Genomic DNA, 14,885 nt, shown 5'->3' on the forward strand with positions numbered 1-14,885 from the left:
AACATCATCATGTATTGCCAAATAGACTTTTATTTATTTTCAGTAGCAAACAAGACATTAAAGAAAAATCCTAATTATCAAGTTAACTGAAGTTTTACAGAAACTGTATTTAATAAAATAACTTTCATATGATACTGAAGTGTTTGTTAAAAATATTCTATATTTAATATAGTCTTCAACTAAATTTCTTATCACTTAAAATCGCAGTGTCCAGTGAAGGCATACTACTTTTTGTCCTTACTACAATACTGATGATCAACCATTAACTTATTCCCTGATCCTGTATCACTGGGTAATAAATGATCAAGGATTCAATATCTCCCTTCAAAATTAAAATTAATCTACTTAACACTTATTGCCTATCTCTAACTAAAGTTCTGATTTTCTAGCTGTACCTTTAAACCACATGAAAACATGACAAGATGTAAAAATTGCTAATATTTAAATGTCAAATTATTATGAAATAGTACCATATTGACTAGCTCTCGTGTGAAATGTTGAAAACTATCTTGCATAAAGACATGCAATTGGTTCATTGTAACTTTAACAGCATACACATATCAAAAGCCTACTATCTTTCCATGCTGCACACACAACTGTGTATTACCTGAGCAAGTTCTTTTTGTTCATTCACCAGTCTGCTGCAGCTTGCTATCATCTGGTCCAATGCATAGAGTCTATCCTCAAGACCTTTAATAGCCTTCATGTTCTGATTATCTAGTTTGGCAATAGTTTGGCGACATTCTGCCAGAAAGGGCTGGATGATCCTTGGATCAAGCTAAAAAAAGAAATTTATTAGTATTTGACACACTGAAAGGTGATTTAAGTTAGCCAAATGAGGTTTTTTAACCTCAAATATTTTCCTTTTTAATTTTTTTTTAAATCTAATGTATGACTACATCTATCATATGTTTCAGAATTCTGAGTAAATGAGTATGTGGATTCTATATCACAGCATGAATTTTTCTGAAGTATGCCAACCAGACCATCAGAGCAATGTGGATCCTTATAAAGAGAAGGAACACTGGGACAAGGCCAGCTGCAGATGGAAGAGGCACTTTGTAGCTAATGGACAGTCTGAACTGTGACAGAGTCTATACAGCTACAATCAAAACCCATCATGAACGTGGCTCAATGGAAAATGCAGAAGGGAGGGTAGTCAGAAAAAGCTGCAAGAACTGCAAATCTTTTCTCCTAAATGAGTGTTTTAATTGACTACTTAAAGCAAATAATTTCTAAGCAACTGGAAAAGACCTCATGCAAAAATAGCGTATTTATCATACTTTTAGCTAGAGGTTTTTTTTCTGAACAGAAACACATTTTTGAAGTTGTTTCATAATATCTCAGAAAAAAAAGAAGTATTGGAAACATTAAGAGTCTACCAATATCCACAGATATTAAGGGTGACTGTTCACACTTCACTGTAAGAGCAGTGAATTAAAATAACAGTTCTAGAAACAACATAGGCAATTGCTGCTTCTTATGAAGGTCAGAGTTTAGTTTAAACCTGAAATACATTAGTTAAGAACATAGTTAAAACCATTAGGTGATAGCAGAAGATGAACAAATTTGCCCAAATTTATCCAAAATGGTTATGGTATGCTATCTCTTACAAGAGATTCCAGTGAAAAGGATGCTATTCGTGAGGTCACACTGGCTGTCACAGCACTGGTTTCCTTCATCAACATGCAGGGTTTATGCCATTTACAGAGCATACAAATCAATCCCCACCCTCAAAAAAAAAGCAATTATTTTACTCAATAGTAGTATAAGTACAGGTGTATTTCCCCCTCAATCTACTGTTTAACTAAGTTTTCACACACAGCACTTCATCCTGGAAACAACCATTTGGGGGGGCTAGAGAGAGGACTCTGGAGAAGAGAAACATTAAAATTATGGGGCAACTATAAAGAATAGGTCTTCCATTCACTTCAAACAAACAAAACAAAACAGCCAACCAAGAACTTCATGAGAAAGTACCAAAATCTAGTAATAGCCCAGAACTTCTTAGAATAAACAATACGTGCTGTTATTAATGTGACAAAATACATCCAAACTTTCTGAAAACAAAGGTTAATTTCTCAAATGTGATGTCTTCTGATCTTGGTGTTTTCTCAAGTCCATCTTCAAGAAACAGTAACAGAAGTATATAACCAGATTGATTTTACAGGATCATCTTCACTACCATCCCTAAGACATCCTGAATTAGTACACTGCAGCATCCAAAAGAGTTTCTCAGAAAACAAAATACTAAAGAACAATATACTGGGTTTTTTTCTTTTTACATTCTTAAACTAATGCTGTTTTATCTCTTTTTACAAAGAGTGGTTATTCCTTAATTCTTTTCTTATTTTCTATTTCCTCCATCCACTCTTTGTATCCCATCTTTACCCTAACTGCATCTGTAGGATCCATCGCTACTTTCACTGGCAGATAATACCGCTCTTTTCATCACTATAAAGTAACTTCCATTTCTAGCCTCTTACTTAAGAGGCTATAACAGCACTTAACAAAAACATCTGGTTAGCTCCTACTTACCCAGTGCATTTACTGCAGCCAAGAAGCAGAAGTGCCATTTTGTAGAAACATCTAGAGGCTAGAACCATCAGAAACTTAGCAGCGCTCTGTGCAACACACCAATTATGTCAATACCTCTTACTCTTGTGCTTTAAGCTTTCAGGAAAATTTTACCTGAATTCAGTTTTTGAAATAAGAATTGCAATCACAAACCATTTGTATAGCTCATATTTCTAAGAAGGAAAGGGCACGGGGAGAATGCAGGCAAAACAATTTTAAAAAGCTAGTGCCATTTTATTCTATTCTATTTTTTTTATACTAAAGTGTCACCTCAAATGAATATTAAAAGAAAAATTATGTTGCAAGATATTTATTTAGGATTTTCTTTTCCTTTTCAGCTGCAAGCCACTTCCGGTTTTCAACTAATTCTAAACCAATGGTAAGCAAAGATTCAATGTTCTGTCTGCTTTTGCTGCTATCAAAACAGAGTAAATAAATGTTTTCCTATGGAGAATCAGGAACACATTACTTCAAAGCTCTGGGAGTTTTTCATGAACCAAAATGGATTGGGACTGATCAATCACAACTGCTCTGGTGATGACCAGAATACTCAGACTGAAACACCTCCCCTACCTGCCAATTCTGCTTATGCCACAAATACAAAAAGAAACTGCATTTTTTGCAGGTTCAATCATAACTTTTTCCCATAAAAATTGATTGTAGTTAAAAAACAATTACAATAGTAAAAATAAAGGATTTCTGCCTAATCTTCGATAAGACAAGGACAGAAAAGCCAAGTACAAGACAGAGCCTCTAAATCACATGATATATGTCAGATAAGACTACAAGCTGATCAAAAAAGGTAGAGTATGTACTTAACCAAAGTGTTCTTAGCGTTTTTGTGTCTTTTGGAATGCTATAATTTACTTGGAAGCAATTGTTTAATATCCATCTCATCAATACTGATTTTTAAAACTTTTAGAACACATCTGTGTTCCGTTAATATTATGTAGAAATGGAATTTATTGTCTCACAACCCATCAACCCATCTAGCGGGTTCTGTAACTCTTGCTTTATAATAGTAGAAAGCACCTTATAGCCTTACTGAACAAACAGGATGGAGAACTGTCTCAAGCTTCAACCAATATGAAGTCTTTAGCACACAAAATTAATTCTTGTTTTTGTTGAAGAAAAAACCAAACTTATAATGTCCAATCTTTTCCTTAGCCTTTTCTGTACTACTAAAATCTTAGCCCTTAAAATTAAGCCAAATTCTCCAATTAATTTTAAAACAGAATCAAAATATCAATGCACAGAACTGACCATACCATAATGTTCCCTACAACAGATGGGTTTTAGAAATCACTGATTCAGTCTTCCAGTCCTACCTTACAGTGGAAATAAAGTGCCAAAGACAACAGAAAATGTTTTCTTTGTTCAAGCTATGTTGTGTTGTAATAGTACATCACAACTATGCAAAACAAGGCTAGACAATGTAAGAAATATCAGCTACAGTGAAAGCAAAGAGAGAAGAAAAATTATAGGGAAAAGAAATTTAAAAGGTTATAATGCTCACTGATTAAAATATTAATTTTGAAAGTAAAGCGAGCACTGTTGTATTCTTCCAGCAGCAGAAATACAAACTGGCTGACTGGGCCCTTCTGAGCACCTCTGTATCAGCTAATAAAGAAGGCTGAGATATAAATTATAAATTTATCACAATTAACCATATAATTGTTTTATATTTTAATAAAGACTTAACTATTTTGAACTCAACATTAATTTGGTCCAGGAAAATCTTTTTATTATAAATGTAGCTTCTACAAAAAAGGCAAAGAAATAATAGTAGTGTCACTTTGCTTATACAGTACAAGAAGCTTCTGGCTTTCCAAAAGAAATGGCTATTTGAAAAAGCATGACAACAAGCATTCTTAAAATTATACATCTTCCTAAAGATCAAATTCTTAACATTCAAACTCATACAACACTTTCCCCAAACTTATCCCCCCCAGTCTCAGCTTTGCCTTTCATTCAGAAAGTTATCCAAGAAACGAGCCACAAAAGAGATGAGTCAGTCACTTCAAAAGCACCTGCATGTGGAAAAAAAAAGCTGCAGCCTTCAATGCAATGCAATTTGATTTAAAAATAAATCATTAACTTACCCTGCTCATGGAATCAAAACATTTTCTGACCAGAGATTCAACATCATTAGGTCTATCTTGAACATTTATCCAGTCTAACAAAGACACATTGAAGGAAGGCTGATCATCATCTTTCAATTCTACTGACATTTCATTGTCCTGGACAGTAGCATTTTGACCAGATTCTTTATCATCTTGTACATTTTCAGGATCTGTGCCTTCCAAAGCTGAATGTTCAACTGACTTGCAAAATGAGGCTAACATTGATTTACTGTTCACTTTAGATATATTGGGATAAAGCACCAATTCAGGAGATTTCCCATCCTCAGTTTCTTCACTTTCTGCTCCTCCATGTTCAGGTGAAGACTCCAGTCTTCCTAAACACTCTCTGTAACTATGTCTTGTTAGGCACTCCAGCAGTGGTATCTTGGCCATGATAGAAACAGCAGAACCCAAGCTTTTTTGAAAAAGTGAAAAGAAAAAACCCATCAGTATCTAGAAGCCAACATGATATGAAATCTTAGTTAAAAATCACCCACAATATGAATTGTTATTCATTTTAGAATTGAAGCAGATTTCATAATTATTTTGCTACTACCCTTTAAAACTTCTGTGCTGAATATCAACATCATGGAAGGACAGCTAAAGAAGTCAAAGTTTTGCTTATACTAAATGAAAAAAAGTGATAACAGAGACACCCCACTTCTTTGTTTAAATGCACAACCAGGACTTATGCGTCCTATATGCATGGATATCAGCACTTCTTATCAGAGCTTTGAGTGTCCTCTGACTGCTTCTGCAGAATTTGAATAGTTTCTATTTGGTAAAAGCTATGAAGCTGAACTTTTTTTTTTCTTAAAGACAAAACATATTTAAAAACATATTATTTTTTAAGGATCCAATATCCATTTATATTCTACTAAGCAAAGCACTCATAGAAATACCACAATACTACAGTGGCTACAAATATATAAAAGACTTTCTTTGAAGTAACACCCAGAGTTTGCAGGACACAAGTACAGACACACACACAAACAATAGATATATATCTCCATACATGCCCCCCATCTCTTTCAAAAGTATACAAATCCACTCAAAGTTTATGCTATGACTTCATACTTACAACACAGACTATAAGCCTAAATATCAGTTCAAGCTGTTAAAAACCAATTAATTCAAAAGCGTAAATAGGTATTTAAAGATGTTAATGTCTAAATTTGTTATCCAGCTTTTTGTAGTGCACATTTTGAATGATTCCAGCTCTTAAGCAGCTGTTCATTAACGAGCTTATCTTTCACATAATTCAATACAGGTTTCTTTGTGCTGACAAATACAAGGAAAAATGTCAGTTTAAAAAAGTCACTAGCACAGAACAAAAAGAATGTTCTCCATGACACATAATCAAACAAAGACATTCTTGATTAATCAGAATAAGCATGAGACATAAAACACTTGAAGAAACTAAGTTTAAAATTGAGTAAATTTGGAGAATGAGAATGAATTTAACAGCAAACCTACTGTGTAAGTTTCAATTTGATATCATCTATGGACTGCAAATAGCTTGAATACACATTTTCAAACTTGTAAAGCAGCTTTTGGTAAGAGTTTGTACAATCTTCCAAGTTGGCCATTATAGCAGCCCAGCCTTGATGCTGAAGATGTTCATCATGTACAAGACCTTCACAAAAGGAGCAAAGCTTCTTGGCAACCTCATACATTTCCTGAAAAAACAATCAACAAAATACTAATCAGGCTGTTGTTGTAGCTTTATTTAAGATATTAACATAAAAGCATGAAATTTAGACAGCTAGAAAGTTGTACACCTTAAAACTTCATAAAAATAACATTTTTTTAAAAAATTAAGAATAAAGGAAGTTAATTAGATGACAAAAAAGTATGTAATATTTACAGAGAACTCTTCAAAACAGAGAGGTGAAAACTGTAGCTCCAAAACCACCTTATAAAATGAATCAAATGCTGATAATATGAAATATTCAGGGTACACACACATGAATAATAACCCTCATATTAATAATATGATAGAAAAAACTGGCAATCAAGGTCCAATAATGAGCCAAGCAGAAGCTCAGAACAAGACAATAAAATGCACCATCAGCCAGCAAAAAGCACAGGTGGATCAGGTGCAAGAACAGATGCATGAGGAAACAGAAGGGCAAATAATTAAAGTCTTTCATTGATTAATAAACCAGATGCAACATGACAAGAAGCAGTACAGCGTTCACAAAGCTCTAAAACATATCCTGAAACTTGGCATCTGCAAACCAATGTGGAAGTTAAATTTTCTGTTAAAGTACTGGGTGACAAAGAGGCATTTTACTGCCATAATAGGGTGAGAATTTACTGCCCCACTTGGCAAAGTTAAAACAGAGGTCTACATATCGCAATTACCAGATCTTAATAGAAGTGTACTAACAGCAATGCCTGTTATAATCAATTCCAAAGTTTCAACTAGTAGGAAGAGAAACTACTTTAAATTTAGCAATTTAAGAAAAAGGCTGTTCCCCTCAAAGAGCCTATCAAAACATCAAAAAGTAATAAAAAGGCATAGAATAAATCCTTCAGCTCAGAACATTACCAGTTACAGACTCCTTGGAAAATACTTTCCTGCACACACCTGTACTTTAGGTTTCAGTATCTATCTAACCTACAAGGAAAAGGTCTTTTCACTGTTTGCAGGTTGAGCACGCTGTTAAATCAGGACTGAACACAACTCCACTGTGCCATCATACATGTGAGAAAACCATGCATGGAAAAACAAGTTACACAAAACACAATGAGAAAGCAGTGTTAAAAACCTAACACATCCATGTATTTCAGAATGCATTTGCTGCTGAACACATGGTTAGCAGCACATATGCACATTCAAAAAAATTTAGGGACCAACAACACTTACATTCTGAAATAAACCACAAAACTGCATGGCATTTTAAACAAACATTTCACAATTCATACTGAAAGTTATGATCATCCTCCCTGTTTCAGAAGTCCAAGCCTTGTTTCAAGCAACATGACAAAATTCTACTGTCCTTCAAATCACTGATAGCTGAGCTATCAGCAGATGAATGATGAATATTCAAAACAGCCATATATGCAACTCCAACAAAACCCTAGGTTGTCAATATAAATTCCCATCACTTTCTAGTAAAGGTGGTATTTCTCTTCGTGTTTTCTGAACTTTGGCAGCTTCCTGTGCATGTAAGAATGATGATTTCCAGTTTGAAAAGAATGGTTATTTTAATTGCTCCAGGAACTCTTGCTTCCTAAGTCAAAAATCAACCAATAACACAACTAGGATGGTATCCAGATAATGCTGAAATCTGCAAGTCATTTTCTCCAGACTATCCCATGTTTGGTTGTACAATTTAAATGTACATAAGCTGACTAATGCAATATTGACTTGAACATTTGAACATTTTTTACTGTCTTAACTTGACTTTGTATACAAGTAAAAAGGCAAATTGCACAGCATATAAAATAAAGCTGAATTACTGCTTCCTCAGTTATCATATTAAGAACCAAAACAACAGGTTGGTTTACCCTAAGATATACAAAAAAATTATACCAATAATATGAAGCTGAAAAGGTAACTGAATGCCTCTGCTGCATTCTAATGTACATCCTGAAAATGTACACAAACATTTTACTTTCAACTCACAAAAATTATTTTCTCTCAAAGTCAACCTTCTGCCAAATGAGGAGCCATACCTCTCCAAACCACTATGAGCCATAGTTCCAGAAGTGAGAGAATATACAAAAACACACATTAGTTTTAAACAGTTTAAAACAATATAAGCCGCCTACAAAATCAAAACTAATCATAAAGTCTTTTTATGCAGTTCCTCCAAATGAGTATCAACCACAGTAAAGACTGGGCTCAGCTGTTTCTTTAAATGCCCTGAGTAGAGGTTTTTGCCAGTTCTATTTTTCTTTGGACAAGCTCACTTAGCATAGCACAGCTCCTGTGTTTAACACGTTAAAGTATGCACTAGGCTTCATATGACCCCACTTTTCACCTTGAGACATATTCTTAACTAGTGGGCAATGTCTGATTTTTCAGCTAGATTGATTTATTGTGTTCACAATAGAAGTCAAAAGTTACAAGTCAGAGCTGCCCTACAAAGCTTTATTATATGTCATTTTTGATACTCGTTTCAGAACCTAAGTGTTGCAAATTTTTGTTTTAGCAAGCTTGTTTCCCCAGCAAAACACTTTCAAACACAAAACAGAAGTTACAAGTAGAAAAAAAAACCCTCACAATTAAGACCACTTGGTACACAACTGAAAACCAGCAGTGACACTTTGTATCAAAGAGTCTAACCTGTGGGAATTTGAAAGTTAACCCAAACAGGAGCTCCTATCCTAGCAGTCTGGTTCCTAGAAAAGCAAGGGTGAACAGTATTTCCCAGAGTAGTAAATTAATACTTGTTAATTTTTCAGAAACTTTGTAACAGGAGGACATTCTACTAAGTGTCAGAATCTCTCAAATAAACAGATACATGCCCAAAGGAACTATTATATAAAAATACTCCAAGGCCATACTCTAAGTATGCAACCAGGTATTCATTGTCAGATGATCTGCAGCTTCTTAATGTATACACAGGAGATGTGGACATAAAAATTAAAATCCTCTTATGAGAACCATCTTTAATATTGCTCATAAATCATCTCAGTCATAAGCATTGAGACATACTAAGTCTCTCAGAGGCAAAAGATTTTTTTTCTGAGCTAACTCTGAGATCAAAATTCATTGGCAAAGTTTCTTTCAAGTAACATGTATTCAAAGTTATCCATATGCTAATAGACTGCAAATCAGATTGTACAAATGAACAGACATGTTTCAGGGCACATATGCAAGGTATTACAACAGTAACCCATATCATCCCCTCAAAGTTATTTTTACATGTGCCAAAGAAATTCTGTCTAGGTGGTAGGAGGCAAACAGGAGAATTATGTCAGCATGACATGCAATTAGAGTCCACAGAAACACAGCAGTGCTTTCAGTGCTTTTGATGTTTGTTTCTCAAGCTATGTCATGAAATAAGCTCATTATATTAAATAGCAAAGAATATTACTCTGAATTCAGGAGGTTCCAAACAGATGACTCTAATGAAGGTCAAACCACATGGAGTAACTACCTGTGCACATGCCAGAACTGCTTCACACTTAGAGTATACTAAGCAGATACTAGTGCATACAAGCAGAACACTGTGTTAAACCAGTATTTCATTTGTTTTGTTTTAGTAATCTTGCTTTCAAAATGTGAAAGCACACAGCAAGAAAACACAGCAGAGAAATTGTTTTGCATCATTTGGAGTATCTATGTAATTTAAGTATTTTCTTTGAAGTCATGAAATCAAAAGCTACACAAATGTACCTTTCTTATCTTGCCATCACTTCTGAAATAAACCTTCAGGTGATGTGGCTTGTTCTTCCTACATGCTGTCTACTTCCATAGACAACATTTTTGTGAGAGATCTCAAGCTACTTTAGAAGGCACTGGACCAATTTATTTTATATAACTTTATAGCTCTATACAAGAAAGAATTAAGCAGCTCTCTGCTAAATGAAGTCTAAAAACTGAATTATATCAAGCACAGAAATAAAGGCCTGCAATCCAACATATGTTTTAATGCTTCTCAGTAAAGTTGCCAGCTCCAGCCTAACAACAGGCTTGCTTTTGTCATTGACTATTCACAGACACACTCAAGTCTTACTGGCAGACACCCAACGCTTCACAGAGCACAAAAGTTAACTTCAGTTGCCTTGTAGGGCTACAATCATCCTACAGAGGTACAGCACCATATCTAGAACAGCAATTGCCTCACTGCACCACTGGAATGAGGACCTAAAAGAGCACTACTAGCAGAACATGAATACTAAGACCCAGACTAATCCCTACGCGCTGTTATGTTGAAGAGTAAATAATGACATCTTCTTGACCCAATTTTTCAAGAAATCCAAAGGGCCACCAGAATGCATTTAATCTTTGGCTGGGTGTTGGTAACAGAGTGTGTAGCTGAATTACTTCCTTTGAGAATCACAACTTAAATTTAGGTGATCCTTCTGATGACAAATCTTCTTATAATGAATTCTTTTTTCTAGATTTCAACCAAAAATCAGCAGAAGCAACAAAGTATGTTTTATTTAAAGCAGAAATTAACTGGTGAAGTGTTTAGGATTAATTTCAAGACTGTCTCTGCATCCTACTGTCATAATTGTGCTCATCTGAATGAGCAAAATCTGACAAAGGTCTGTTTGTCTTAAGTGGTCTTTGGACTTACCTCTAAAGAACAAAAGTTCTTGGGAAATGCAGAGTTCTTTCCATTCTCTAAAATTCTGTGGTAGAAGGAAATAAGTCAAAGTCCTCTATTGCCATGTGTCTGAAACCCTGTAAAAGGGACTCCCTTACAGGTTTCAATCACCATAAAAATCAACCTCAGACCAATAAAAATGATCCTTGAAAGTAAAATTCCACGAACTTACACACTGCAATAGCAGATAAGTGCTTTCACAATAAGGAACTGTCACCTTGTTTACCAAAACTAGTAACCAAGACCATTATCTCTTTTACATACACAACTATAACACGAACCTACTAAATTAAGGTACATTTCAACACTTAAGTTTCTAAAACCTCTAATTGGAGCAGTTAACTTCACTGTGAGGTAGACTGATATTTCATGGTAACTTCTCTTCTTTCAGTAGTCAGCTGTTTATTCCATTCTCCTTTAATACTGGTTATTTTTGGTGACTGTGTCCTTTGAACATTTGTCCACACAGTTCATGACTTATTTCCTACTCAGAAAGTACTTATTTCACCAGCATAGCACAGCAGAAGTAATTTTCTAAGCGACAGATTAATTACTTTCTTCAGTAATGCTTTCACTAGTTCTCCTGATATTATAAGCAGGTTTGGAGAAGTCAAGTGACAGAACTTCCCATCAAAAACCAAACTGAGAAATGATATAAACCACCACATCAGGGAGTCAAACCATGGTATACAGTAAGTGCTGGCTTCCACTAGCTTGATTCCAAGTCACCCAACTTTTTTCGTTCTGATCAACTTTTTAAAAGTTTGATCTAAAGTATTGGTTACAAAGGTCAAAAAAACATTCTAGAGTAGCACTTAGAAAGATCTACCTTGGAGTAAATCTTTCATTATATCTTGGGATAAACTAAAACCCATTTTACCTCACCCTGCTCAATTACTTTAAAAGATTGAGACTGATCTGAGTTACAGAGAAATCTGGACTTTTTAGGAGGAGCCAGAAGTGTGTCTGACTATCAGACAAATAATTTAGCCAAAATTAATTTGGCCACACAATTATTTCAAACACTACACACCATGAAGAACATTAATATTTTAAAATAATTCTTTCCAGAGAGTCTCAAAACTTTCTAGTAGAAAAGAGCATTTCTCTAAACAGTAGATCCACAGCTTTCAGGAAGCATGACTATACTTCTTGGCTTAAATATGTGAAGTGTTTGAAACTAAACTGAGAATGATCTATGACTATGTACTATGACTACAGTTGCGGTTTTACGCAACCAAATGAAATGACCACACAGTTTCTCATCCTCATTTCCACTTCTCAAAGAAAAACTGACAGGAATTGACAGTTTGATCATGACAGCAGCAGCATCCCATGAAGTGTGAAAGATACCCACTCCCAAAAAGTTCAATATCCCTCCCAGATAAATGACATGGGAATTTCAGTTGGATCACTTGGGAAAAAGAAAAAAAAATCCTTTCCTAAAGGCTAAGCTACCATAAATTATTTTAAGTAGTGGTGTTAAAAGACCATGAGATTGACACAACACAACCTATTGCACAATATACTATGTAGAGAACAGCTTGTTTTCTCAGCTGGTGTGCACGTAACTTTTTGCAAACACTGTGTGCACCTCACTGTCAACCATACTGCAGCTCAGTGCAAGAACTGCTCAACTGCAAGAAAGGTGGGAGACCAGGCTAGTTGCAAAAAAGGCAACCTGGAACCCATCAGGCAGAGACATCTCAAATGTAAGTTTTCAGCCCAGGAGAAACCAGAATGCCAAGACATGAAATGAAAACAGGCTTAGGAGAGTTGACTTAACTGAGCTTTTTAAAAAAACTTATGAACAAAGACATCATATTGCAAATGACAAAACCTGTGACAAGAATTTCAGTTTAAATAGTAAAGGAATGAGTTAAGGGAACAGATGTAGCTTCTTTAAATCTACCTAATCTTTATGCTTTGAATTCTACATAATGAGATCATAGGTGGTGAACAGGAACTTAAGAAAATCCATAATAGACGTTAAAATCATGAAAACAGAAAGCAAGAGAAGATGGATGTATGACAAACACAGTACCATGGAAAACCAAATGCAAGATACGTTCTGCACAGGAATAATTTTTGGTTAGGCATTATAAAACCTAAAAAAAGATTGTAACTTTTTTGATTCAGCTTTTTTTACTCAAAGAAATTAGTGTTAATTGTGGGGGGGGGGGAAATGGCTGCTTTTAAATATACTTATATCCTACAAATATATATACAACAGGCCTTAAGAATGCCAAGACCTCCACTATGAACTAAAATATGACTTCCATACCTGAGTAGTAACAAGAGATTATGGGAAAAAAAAGGCAGAAAGCAAAAACATAATTTAATTCAATAACAGACACAGAAAAATTACAGACATAGAAAAAATGATGGAGAGGCCACAATGCATGGATTCATAAAAATACTTGTTAAAGGAGACCTTAGAGCTACTTTTACTGAGAGGAAAAAAAAATTAGAGGCCACATATCACTCTATGTTTGCAACTTCCTATCAAGTCTGATTTTAAAGATCATATCCTATAGTCTCTGGGCAGAGCAGATACCAGATTAAATAGAAACAAGTAGCTATCAAATATTCTTCCCTTCTTTTAATATTTACACATCACTGCTTCTTGTTGTTGACAAGAACAGGTAAGACTTTTTCATAAGCAATAATTTAGAATGTAACCCTTATTTTCCTACTACATACTACATTATCATATAATAGCACATGTATTAGTAGTAAATATTAATTAGTCAAATTTAATTAATTAAAATGCTCTAAATAATTACAACAGGCAAAACCATCTCCATCATCAAGTACTGCCATTCTGCTTTTCTGTTAAAGCAGGTTACCATTTCTCTAGAATTAATAAAAAAGAAGACAAAGCTTGGATTATTTTGTAGGAACTCTCCCATACAGTACTGTCAGTGTGACTTTGGGTGCATCAATCACACAACCACAAGGTTCAGAGCCTTTCTAGCTCTCCCTAGATCTTAATCAATTTTGCAAAGGATTAATATCCCATGTTCCTTCTTCCTCCCAGGCAAGAACCTTATGGTGAACCTTGGAGAAGATTAATGCTCTAACCACATTCCCAGTCCTCTCTCAGTTTCTTCTGAATGACTGTTCAATATTCTTCAAGCAGGCATCGTGAAAAACTACTTTAGTACAACACTGCAATACTTCTTTATTAAATGTTTTAAATACTTCTTTTTTAAATGTTCCATTGTTGTATAGTAACTTCACCAAACTAAAAGCCAAATTAAGAATCTAAGAGCAAACAACAGGGTACAGAGCAGAGAAACCAGATAAAACAACAGTAAGAAACATGAAACTGAGTATCATCACCATTCACTTCCATTATCCTCAGCAAAACACAAAGACTGTAGCAATTACTACAGCCCCACCTTCATATCAAATCATTGTTAAGTATTTAGAAGCTATCAGTCTTCCTTACTTTTATAACCTCCTCTTAATACTTCACAAAGAACGGTTTTAAAGCACTTTCAGTTTCAGCCGGTAAAACCAGAGCACAACTGAAAACCTCCTACTCCTTAGCTGAACGCACATTGATATCTACTCTTGCCTATGACAGTCATATGACTCACAGACACCTAATAACTCAAGGTCCTATTTACAAAGTCAGCTCTAACTGTCAACAGGTGGGGGAGAGAGAAAGTCTACTGGACTCAATCCTTGCCTTAAATCAGACAGTATGTCAAGGTCACATTATTTCACATTATTCAGGAGAACCCTCCCCCTCCTGACAGGCCAGGATGCCAAGGGGGAAATCAAAATCCCTGTTTCTATACAACAGTTAACACACTTCTCTAATTAACACACTTCTCTAAATTCTGCTTTGTAGCATTAAATCCCAGCCACTTCAAGCGCTACATGT

General features: G+C 34.9%; 1 protein-coding gene across 5 annotated transcripts in view; it reads right to left on the reverse strand.

The window, feature by feature from the left end:
• Positions 1-14,885, reverse strand: part of RB1CC1 (RB1 inducible coiled-coil 1) — a 69,187-nt gene that overhangs the window by 35,312 nt on the left and 18,990 nt on the right. For all 5 annotated transcript variants that reach the window (XM_030965932.1, XM_030965908.1, XM_030965924.1 and 2 more), the window contains 3 exons: positions 6,177-6,379; positions 4,680-5,115; positions 608-778 (listed from right to left, as the gene is read on the reverse strand). In XM_030965932.1, coding sequence (XP_030821792.1) covers positions 608-778; positions 4,680-5,115; positions 6,177-6,379 — 810 coding nt within the window. The remainder of the gene's footprint in view (positions 1-607; positions 779-4,679; positions 5,116-6,176; positions 6,380-14,885) is intronic.

This window comes from Camarhynchus parvulus, chromosome 2 (genome assembly GCF_901933205.1).
Source record: "Camarhynchus parvulus chromosome 2, STF_HiC, whole genome shotgun sequence".
In the NCBI taxonomy this organism is placed as follows: Eukaryota; Metazoa; Chordata; class Aves; order Passeriformes; family Thraupidae; genus Camarhynchus; species Camarhynchus parvulus.